At 40.3% G+C, this 11244-nt stretch overlaps 1 protein-coding gene across 2 annotated transcripts; it reads right to left on the minus strand.

The window, feature by feature from the left end:
• Positions 1-2684: 2684 nt before the first annotated feature.
• On the minus strand, positions 2685-11066 carry scd (stearoyl-CoA desaturase (delta-9-desaturase)). Of its 2 annotated transcripts, none has more exons than XM_082545007.1 (6): positions 10891-11066; positions 10175-10433; positions 9192-9322; positions 8833-9038; positions 8250-8482; positions 2685-5522 (listed from the first exon to the last, which is right to left on the minus strand). In XM_082545007.1, the coding sequence occupies exons 2-6, from the start codon at positions 10410-10412 to the stop codon at positions 5332-5334; spliced, it is 999 nt and encodes a 332-aa protein (XP_082401133.1). In that variant the 5' UTR covers positions 10413-10433; positions 10891-11066; the 3' UTR covers positions 2685-5331. The 2 variants fall into 2 exon arrangements, with proteins under 2 accessions (XP_082401133.1, XP_082401134.1); XM_082545008.1 differs by lacking the exon at positions 10891-11066 and adding an exon at positions 10698-10831.
• Positions 11067-11244: the final 178 nt, after the last annotated feature.

The following is an 11244-nucleotide window of genomic DNA, read 5'->3' on the forward strand; positions in this document are numbered from 1 at the left end:
CACATACTCCTTAACCTCGTACAGTCTGACATGTTAAACTGGTCTCTTGTGACCACACTGGTCCTACATTCCTCTCTGGACTGTGGAAATCAGGCAGAGGTTATATTTGACTTGATCACTTATGCCAGCAGCACACTGGATGAGTTCTTTGCCACAGAAGCCCAAAGGCAACCAGGAACATGCCATTCCCCAAACCATTCCAGCTGGCTTCTTCACAGACACTCGCACTTGGTTAGGGTTATGGAGTATGATATCACTGGAGACAATTTAACACTGCGATGTCAAAAACCTTCATTTCGACATATTTTAAACTCAAAATGAAGTTGATGTACAGATGTGGTCAGAAGGGTCAATACACTCATAATGGGCATGAATGTCCTTGTATTTGAGCTTTTAAATGTTTATTTGAACAGTTAATTTTCTAAGGTGTAGTGGTTGTATAGCATATGTCTTTATTGACTTAAAAAACAATAATTGGGTGAACAAGTTTGAATTTCCTTTGGATTTTCTCTAATCCACAGGGTCAAAAGTATACATACACCCCACTAGGATCTGGCTAAATGTCTGCAAACTGCACCGTGACCAGACACTTTTGGTAGCCCTCTACCAGTTTCTTATATAATCCTAGCTGCATATTTGACTAAATGTCTTGGCAGAATTGGTAGTGGTCTTTTAAATTCGTTGGTTTTCTTCAACAGATCTGGCTTTTAAGTGTAGACCACAAGGTCGGAGCTTTGGGAAGGCCATTCCAGAAGATTAAAGTTAGCATGCTTGCCAAAATCAGTTTTGATTTGTGTTTGGTCTCAAGTTTCAACTATCTAGCTGTTAATTTGAGGTGACGTTGATAAATTTTAAGTTAATCCTGCTTGTCATTATTCTCTCCACTTTGTGCGATGTACCTTTATAGCAAAACAGCCCAGAGCGTGATGCTACCACCACCATGCTTGATAGCTGGTACACTGGTCTTAGGTGTGAAAGCCTCACGTTTACTCATCCAAACATATCTCGTCGCTATGGCTAAATAGCTTAATTTTTGTCTTGTCTGACCATAAAACCTTTCTCCATAAGGCATTTTGCTCGTTCATGTGGGCATCTGAAAATTTCAGTTGAGTTTGAACCTCTCAATTTTGAAAGAGAGACTTCCTTTTTGGTCAGCACCCTTGCAGTTCATGGCCATATAAAACTGGCTTTACTGTGGACAGTCGCACTGATGTTAAAGCAGTTTCCATCTCACAGCAGGCTTGAGCCTTGGTGGTTCCTAGATTGTCCCTGAACATCCTACCCAATTTTCTTTCATCTGAGCGCAAGAGTTTAGACCAGGGGTACACTCCAGGCCCTCAAGGCCTGGAGTGTACTGCAGGTTTTAGATCTCACCCTGGGTCAGCACACATGAATCACATGATTAGTTCATTACCAGCCTCTGGAGAACTTCAGGACACATTGAGGAGGTCATTTAAATCAGCTGTGTTGGATCAAGGACACATCTAAAACATGCAGGACACTGACCCTTGAGGCACCCACCCCTGGTATACACCTTGGCAGTGGTGACACATGTGAATAACTTGTATTTACATATAGTTGTTTGAAGACACCTTTCCAACTTGTGTAAATGTTCAGTTCTATTTCTTAGATCCTGACAGTCTTGGGCTTTCATTGTTCTGATTGTTAGTCGATCCAATGAGTGCTGTCAAACAAATAATTTTTAAGAGAAACTACTAATGAGAAAGCAATAAACCCTGGCCTTGTCAAGTTAAGCAACACTGAAGCACCTTTAGCAGCACTGATTAAGATTTAAATGAGTGTATGTACATATTTGTATGTATATTTTTTAACACTATGTGGATTAAAGAAAATCCAAAATAAATTCAAATTTGTCCACCCAATTCTTAATTTATAAAGTCACTAAAATATATGCTGTACAATAATTCCACCCTGGAAAATGAAATCATTCGAAAGAGATTATTAAAAGCCCCAAATTATAATGACATTCATATCTGTGATCAGTGGATGTAAAACTCTGACCACAACTGTAGACACAGACAAGGCATTTAAATGTGTAATCCTTCATTTCCAAGAGTTAATGGACAGATTTAAGATTTGAACATAAATTATAAGATAGATTTATACATTTGGGGCGTAGCTAATACATTTCCCCCTCTCATAAATCAATTTTATTTTATTGACTATTAAATGAAGATCAGAAAGCCCAGTGGCTTCTGGTAATCTTACAAATCCCAAAATATAAATTTTACCATGACGTGAAAGAGAGGAGATCACCAATTACTCACTTTCGAGGTTAAATCTATATCGCTGAGACTAAATCTCTTCAATGAGTGCTTAAGGTGTTACTTATTATTTCTCTGTTACTTTAGTGAAGGATTTCAAGATAGAAGACAGCAGTAACAACAACGAGAAGCATTTTAACTCCATAAGACGTCCTTATGGAGTTAAAATCTTGAAAACCAATTCAAAATATCCAGGAAATGTTTAGAAATCACAGGCGTATTTAGCTTCGTTCCTGACACCAACTACAAAACCATTCTGAAAGCGAGAACTAAGTATGTGTAAACCAAAATGTCTCATGGAACTACTCTAAATGTTTGGCATGCACAGCGCAAATTTATTTAGAATCATAAAACCCAAAGACACAGAGAGTGAAAACAGAAATAAATGAGCAACAACTGTTAATGGAATTACAAGTGTATTGAAAATATTGTGAATTTATTTCAGATTTTTAATACAGTAGACATTATCAGACTGAAAACAGCTCGACCCCTCTCTCTCCTCATTAGGAAAACGATGCTTTTGGTGCTCTGGCCAGCCGGCGTTGTTGTAATAGTATATAATGCCATCTGTTTTGGTAAGTGCTCTAATGATGTCCTCACGACAGCACCTTTGTTTTAAGTTTTTATGCCGAGATGCTGTGATGAGTTGAGAGAAGCTGGCACCATCCATCTATCAGGGCCCAAGTTAAAGCTAAAGTGCGAGACCTTTGGATAGTAATTAATTTACATTCACGGAGCTGGGTAAGCCTAATGGATAAATCTGTTTAGTCAAATTAAAGGATTAAATATCAAATATAGCATTAGCTCAGGAAGCCCAAACAAGATGATCCACTGATATACATCTAACTTACAAATACATGGATCTTAAAGCCAGTTTTCAGTTGCCGTCTCTACAACAAGCAACCTACTTCCACCCAGCTCCTTTTTCATACTTTTGCAATTGATGGGTGCTCCATTTTATACTGGGAGTCTTACTGCTGGTCTGCCTGCTTTCGGCTTTCACCACCCATGGCATAGCTACAATGACAAAGCAATGGTGGAAAACCCTATGAAAGCCAATGCGTTCATGGGCAGGATCACAATCTCAAAAAAAGGAAGAAGTGATCAACGGCTAGGGCAACACAGATCGCCACAACTGCTCTCACGGCCATAAAAGGGAAGCAAAAGTTTCGCACTGCAGCTTTAAACCTCACGATGTAACATTCTCGCCAGCTTTTCATTTTGTACCGGACTCTTTTACGCTTAAATCCTATCCTCCGTTTGCATGTACATTTCCTCAGTGTTGCCATGCTACGTTTGCCTAAAATTAAACATGATTTTAGGAGAAAAACAATGTTCCACTCAGTGTAAACACGGAACTCAGAAGTCAAATTTGTTTTGCGGTACTCGAGCATTTTTGACTCAACTGACAGGAAGCGAAGGAATGGATGCAAGTCATAAGGCATTAGGTTGATCCTGACTCTTAAGAACAAATGAACAATTGCTCCAGTTTTCAGATTTTTTTTAAAGATATATTTTTACAAGGCTGTCAGCCAAATATTGGAATGCAGAAATATTTTTATCAGGTTCGAACAATATTTTCTTTTGCTTTTTTTTTTGAAAGTCGATAAGAAAGAAAAAACAATTAAACACATAAATAATCTACGCATTCCACACATCAGAATCAAAGATTAACATGAACACTGATGCACCTAAAATTCTGAAATAACGACCTTTGTAGCACATCAAAGGGAAACCAGACCCTGTTCGGAAATCAACGCGGCGCCAACGGTTCTGATGATCCAAAGCGATGCAGCTCCACAGCACGTTACAAAAATAGATGCAGTTCTGCCTTCACAGTCACCGACACAACACCTCACTACAACACCTACTACAGTATATCGCCATGCATGGGTGACATGTTGTTTTGTAACGCCAGAACTGCCACATGACTGGCTGCTACACCTATCAGGGAGCTCTATGCTGCAGATGTTTAAGGACAAAATAGTCACACAAGTTGGATAAAATCAGTTAAGCAAAAAGCCGCTCATGCCACAATGTTAAAAAAAAAACAACTCCAACAATCATGTTATGCAAAGAGGCGACTTAGTGTGCTCTAGTGGACCACAGAGATGGTTGTAAAAATGTTGTCATTTGACACGCTCTTGGCACTAATGATATATTCATCCAGCACCCAAAAACTCAGTGAAATTTTTTATCTTTCTAAGGTAAAGTTACAATTCTCATTAACTGCTTACGCTAAGCGGCAGTTTCATTCTAATGTTAAACAAATTCCCTATATTATCGCGAGAAAACTCCGTCCAATTATCGCACAGCTAATCTTTTTCAAAGTGCTTGAACTTTTCTCAATAGATATCCAGTGTAGATTTCTGCTAAAAGCAACCACAGTGTTGCACCCTGCAGGTTGTGTAAAGCTTTGGCCTACTGGTTGTCAGAATGCTCAGGCTAATAAGAAGGTCTGGGTTCCCTCAGTATTCTCTCATATTTCATTAAAGCAAGCATTTTATTTATTTTTTTATTTTTGCAAAAAGCAAAACAAACATGACCTCTCACCTCTTCATTTCAAATCTAAACTGCTCAGAAATTAAATCTATTTATGAGAACAGTTGAAAACTTGTTGTAAACTACAATAAAGGCAACACTCTTGAAGCAGTAATGTACCTTAACAGTTAAAATGTTACTCCATATTTAAGTGCTCCACTCCTTGTCAGTTTTGAAGAATAATTAATTCATACTTACATAAAAATGATCGGCTACATAACTGATCTTGCATGAAGAATGCACACCAAAAGTGGCAAAACAGCGGAAAATGGAGGTGACTTTTAAAATGCATCTAATTCAAATCTGAAACATCTTTTTTCTTTTCATCTTGAATAATTTGTTTAGTTACAGCTACAAAAACCACAAAAACAAGCAAAAATGTGGTCAAGGCCCTTATAAAGCTGACTTTAATCCTCAGAGAATGAGAAATGTATAGCTGTCAAAGGACTGTGGAATTTCTTCATATCGGTCATTTTGCCTTGAAGCTGACCACAGTTTAGCGATCTTAGCCACTGCGGTCTCCGGTGCGCTGTATCCGGGCCAGGACTAGCTCACGGGACACCTTCTTGCAGTCTTTGGCCAGGCCCAAGAAACACATGAAGTCGATGAAACAAGTGGTAAGGTTCAACTTGCAGCCAAACTCGCTGGTTGCATAGTCATATGGGAACGTGTGGTGATAGTTGTGAAATCCCTCACCTGCAAAGCACAGGAAACAGGAATGAACGATTAAAAAAACATGTAAAACTGGATTTCAGTCAAAAGCCGTCTTTGCAACGCGTTCCATGTTTTCAGTTTTCAGTCTTTAAAAGAAAAAGAAGATTCTTCAACTGCTGGGATCTGTGTTTACAGGTAGCCTGTGGTGTTGTCACAGGTTTTGGGTGGTTCGATACCACTGGCTGTGATGTCATTACTGCTGCTCCCACCTGTCTGCTTTTCCCACCTGTAAAGTCACCTGAGCCGCGCTTCCCTCCTTTCCATTCTCTAATCATTCCCTGCAGTATTTATAATCCCACCTCACCCACTTTTCAGATCGTCTCTGAGCTTTGTCGGTGTTTGCCTGCTTATGAGGTGTACTACAAACCAAAATAAAAGGGAAAAAAAAAGGCTGTCAAACCAGAATTCTAATGTTTATAAGTTCGGTTTCATTCTTCTCCTGATGATATTCCCTAGATGCAAACCTGCTTCAGCCAAACCATGGTAATACCACACAACTAGAGAGTAAAGACGCAGTAGCACATAGGTCCTTTTTTAACTAATACTGCAGCCAGCAATTCTGAGCTTTGAAAACGTATTGATCTATTGAACAACCCGACCAATATATCAACCGCCGATCTATCAGCCAATATTTGCTATTTGGCTGATAAGGAAAAAGAAGGGACAAGGGGAAACACCCTTCAATCATGAGTGGTGATCTTACATAGTTTGTCCACCTGAAACTCAATTTCCCTGTTGGCTACAAACATAACCAGCTGATTAGAGCAGAGCTCAGTGTATAAACAAGAAATTTACAATTACATTTATTTCCGTTGTCATATTATCTTAGTAAATAACTAGACTAGGCCTATACTATACTAAAACTATACCTAAAAGCACATCTTCATCATCATGTTATCTCAAGCTGAAAGTTGGAAAGCTCTCATGTGCTGCTGCCAACGGTACACACTGAGAGACAGCGAAATAAATGTTTCAGCCAGCAGTGCTCTATTTTTATTCCTCCATGACCTTTTTGGCTCGAGTTTAGTAGGTAGTCCTTGATTAGCTAACGTTCCTTTTATAGCTGTATGCACAAAGCCTGATGAAGAAAGACTGGGTTACCCAAAAATGTTGATAACAGCGTTTTTTTATACCCTTTATCTTTATCTTATCCTATTTTAGTGTGTGTCCAGCCAGCTAATGCAACTAAAGCTTGGCCATGTGGACCTTGCCTAAAGGTTGTAGAACGTCTACAACCTTGTGAAACATTTTTCCCCCTGAAGAAAAACTTTTTTTGCAACCACGTAGCTTTGTAGTGATTTTGTGTCTTCCAGGCTTTGACTGTTAGGAGTTTATATGGTTTTATGCACAGAAATTCTACATTTAAATTCTGATAAATTCTTTATGAAAAACTGATCAAGAGATTGGCATTGGCCTTGTTCACCAATATAAAATGATAGTCAGTGTCGGACAGCTAACTGCTGCATTAATTCAGTTTTGCACTGACTAATTGTTTGAACCTGGTGTGACGAGCTGACAGCTTTTAAAACTGTTCAGTTATTTAAAGGAAAAGGAATACTACAAAAAAATATTGGAATCGACTAAAATGCTTTAAATGTTAATATCATCCGAGAATTGCACAGCAGTTGCATCCCTAAAATAAACAATTCAGAAGCAACTGCAGGAACAATGACAGACTGTGGTGGTATATTGGTGACATCGTGTGATGTTCCCTAACAAAAGATGACTTTCTTCCCTGCATAATCATTACCAAAGATACAGCTGCTAAATTGTGCCTCTTCTAAAACTAGACTTAACTTGCTATGGGGTGAATAGCTGGGTGCCATCTTAGAATATCCAGCTCTTTTGATATATCTATCGGGTGCTCTTTGTCACTGCACTGCTGACTCCTACTGGTTGAACAAGGTGCATGCATAGTGAGGGGAGGAGGTGGACAAAGTGGTAATCAGGTAAAAATCGTTAATAAAATAGGTTCAAATCAAGTATGTACTTTTTGTTTTTAAACATTTTATCCACCATTTAGCACATCTGGTAAATAAAATGTTTACATGGGCCTGTAAAAGTCGTTCCTTTTGTTTTAGTTCAATTCAGTCCAATTCAAGTTCGTTTATATAGCGCGAAATCACAGCAACAGCCGCCTCACGGCACTTTATACTGCAAGGTAACGACCCTGCAGTATTAAGGAGGCATTCCCAACAATCGGGAGATCCCCTATGAGCAAGCTGTCGGCGACGGTGGGAAGGAAAAACTCGCTTTTAACAGGAAACCTCCAGAAGAACCAGGGAGAAACAGGGAGCCACGTGCCACGACCGTTTGCGAGGTGAGGGGACAGAGAAAAGAAAAAAGAGAAAGCATAGGAAGACAGGGCAAAAACAGAAACTATAGGGGAGAGAGAGATGATAATCACTGGTTAGCAAATTTGTTTAAGCATAATTGGATGATTTGACTTTTACTGCACTGAACGCTTGACGCAACTGTGCAGTCAAATAAAAGCAAAACGAGGGCATGTATCATGTACAATGTAATTACATTTGCTCTGAAGGTGACGCTATACCGAAGTAACAAACTTACATTAAAAATCTGGCTTTTCTTCTTCAATTTTACTTAAAAAATACTTTAAAATATCCCTATACAAGCATTCGCTGTCCTGTGCTGTACATTCTGGTGTGTAATTTCTGCCATGAGCATGTGTTGGGGTGTTGTTCATACCTATAGCACTGAAAGTGACAAACTTGTTCTCTCTGGGGTTGATGTTCTTGTCATAGGGCCTGTTTCCCCACATGTGGGCAGCGCTGTTGACCAGCCAGGTAGCGTTCAGCACCAAGGTGTACCTAAGCAGAGTTGGGACGAAGTAGGCCACCCACAGAGACTCCCCCCACAGGTACCAAGGCACGATTGTTGGGATAATAAAGCACATGACCAGCACGGAGAGCTTGTAATACCTGTTGAGGAGATAGCGAGAGTAGGTATCAGCAAAAAACAAATTATTTAAATACAAAAACTCTGTTTGCCAGATAAGAAAATGCTCACTTTTTTTCCCTTTATTTCCACTTGACCTATTTTCCATTTAAGCCTGCTCTCCGTGAATCTTACGTTAGTAATTGTCATCTTGTTAAACCAGAATGACTAACACAGCTTGCCATTATGAAAACATCTCCACAGCAGTACTCTAACATTTACTTATATTTATAGAAACTGCAACACTACTGTCTTGCTATTTGCACCCATTGCACTTTGTTTTTTTTAGCAACTAGATGCAGTGTGAAGTCTGAACCTTAATCATGCCACTTACTTCCTCTGAAACATGACAACTTTGTCTGTTAGCAGGTCGGTGAGCTCCAGCTTGCGTCCTTTCTCGATCACATCAGGGTGTTTGCGTACCAACAGCCAGCCGATATGAGAAAAGAAAAAGCCACGGACGGCATTGTGAGGGTCGGCATCTGTTTCCGAGTATTTGTGGTGAACCCTGTGGTCTCGAGCCCATTCAAAGATATCATTCTGTGGTTTGGAATTAAGATCAAGATTATGCACACTGTTGACACAGCACGGTACTTATAGTGAAACAAAAGCTGCTATTATCTTGGCTCCAGGTCATAAGTGTGTGTTTGTATACTAAAAAGATGTGTCAGCAGAACAGTCATTTTTGCTTGCCTGAAATGCCATGGAGTTAGCTACACTGAGGAAAATCCTTAAAGGTAATGTAGCCTTGTAGGATCTGTGACTCCACAGGCGATGCGCTCCTGCAGTGACTCCTAACGCACTTATCAAAAAACAAAGTACAGCTGTGGAAAGAAACACATGGGCAAATTAGTTTGACCTACTTTTGTGCTCATGTCAACAGCACTTTGTTGCAGATGCTGCACACTGCAGTGTTTGTGCATTATTTTCTGCACAATTGCACTGTTATTGTTAGGGCTGGGAAGAACATCCAGCAACAAGTGACAGATCACGAGACAGATGCGTTTCTGTTTTTTCCCCCCAAATAGCATAAATTGTTAAAGCACTAGAGTATTTGTTTACCACAATCTTTATCAATTTGATCCAAAAGGCTCTTTGGGATTTGATTAGATTTTGTGCACAATTTCCCTCAGGTCACCTGGTTAGCACTGGCCTGTCTGTTTCCCAAGGAGATTACAGTGTAAAGCTGTGTCCTTTACAGTGTAAAAGAAGCCAAATCTAATAATAAAAACATTTCATGGTTGAGTTCATGAAAGACTAAAAGCTAAAAGAGTTGTGACACAGCAGTGAAGAAACTGTATAAATAAAGTGCAGTTTATGCTAATTATCCAGCTATTCTTCATTTGTCTACTTGACCTTTATTTTTAAAAAACTGACATTAAGGAGGCCAGTTTATTTTCCTGACAGCCCATCTTAAAGGTACGTGCTGTGACATGTAATCTCTGATGACTTTATTCCTGATCTATAATCCTCCATCTCCATGAAGGATGCTGGGAGGATCACAGATATATGCAGCCGCCTATTTGCATTCACCACCGGCGAGAAAAGCAGGGCGTGCTGCTGACATAACAGCTGTTGATTTGATAAAATATGATTTCCACTAAATAAGTAAACAAAACCAACATGCAAAAAAGGAGAAAAGGGGGTGTAACAGGCAATTTTCTTTTCGCACTTACACCAAAGCAAGGTCAAACGAGATGCTGAAGGTACGACGAACACGCCGTACAAGGCTCCTATGTGCAACAGAGTCATCAGTATGACATTTTTCCATACGATGATCCGGGGAGGTTTTGGGCCCTCTTTCTCTTTGTACGTGTGATCAAACGCGTCTTCTCTGGCGCTCTCTGGAAGAACATCCCCGTTGCTGGACTTGCGCTGCTGCTGCTTGTTCTCTAACGCCTCCGCCTCCGTCATTGTGGCAGCGGTGCTGTGATGCTGTGAGCGGCAAACAGAGGAGAGAAGTCAGTCGCCTCGGCGCTTTTTGTGTGTAATGGAGGCTGTTTTGTCAATATGTTAATTAATTTTGTGCTGACTAGCCCCGGCAGGCTAGCTGCTTGCTGGCTGGCGCTGTCGGAGGATGAAGAGGAAGACGGTAGCGACGATGCTGACTTATAAAGCGGTAACGCGACGCTCCAACGCGCCAAAAAAAACCCCTGATGAAACACCTGTGGGAGGGAAAATTTTTACTCAATAACTCACCGAAGATAGGCAGAAGGGCAGAAACGAGATAAACGGAGGACAGTCTGCTTGACCCAAAATTACAGTAACCCAGAAAAGGGAGAGTGATAGCTCCGCAATGAGAACTAGAACTCGTGGTGTGGCCGACCAATGAGCGCTCGCCTGTCGCCTCTTGCTCGGGCTCTGATTGGCTGTTTGTTTATCTGCTGTTCACCTTTTATTCATTCTCCGGTTTGCCAGATGTATATTTGCCACCTCTGGAGACTAGCCGATCTTGTTGCTGTCTAGACATGCACAAACATTGAACCGTGTAACCGTTTTCCTTTTGAAGTCAGGCGTGGAGTGAAACACAAGCACTGTGTTAATGATGCAAGTGGAACAAAACAAGTTACTGTACCCAAACCCCGGCAGTAGAGCCCCCTCCCCCCTGTCCTCCACCCACGTAGGAAAATAGGATGCTTCATCTGTTACGTCATCCCCATTCTCCGTCTATAGAAGTTTAATTGTGAGATACAAACTTTCAATGTGCCCAAAAATAGCATAAGCTGCTGAACACCAGAAAAAGTAT

Source organism: Aulonocara stuartgranti (assembly GCF_965226115.1).
Source record: "Aulonocara stuartgranti genome assembly, chromosome: 8".
NCBI lineage: Eukaryota > Metazoa > Chordata > Actinopteri > Cichliformes > Cichlidae > Aulonocara > Aulonocara stuartgranti.

Bases quoted from the DNA above. Each gene is read 5' to 3' on its own strand.
- scd (XM_082545007.1), bottom strand. From the start codon at position 10,412: ATGACGGAGGCGGAGGCGTTAGAGAACAAGCAGCAGCAGCGCAAGTCC. The intron at 9,039-9,191 runs GCAAGCAAAAAT...TCCAAACCACAG, and splicing joins CTAACTCCATGGCATTTCAG to AATGATATCTTTGAATGGGC. The intron at 5,523-8,249 runs GTATGAACAACA...TGTGCTTTGCAG, and splicing joins TGTCACTTTCAGTGCTATAG to GTGAGGGATTTCACAACTAT.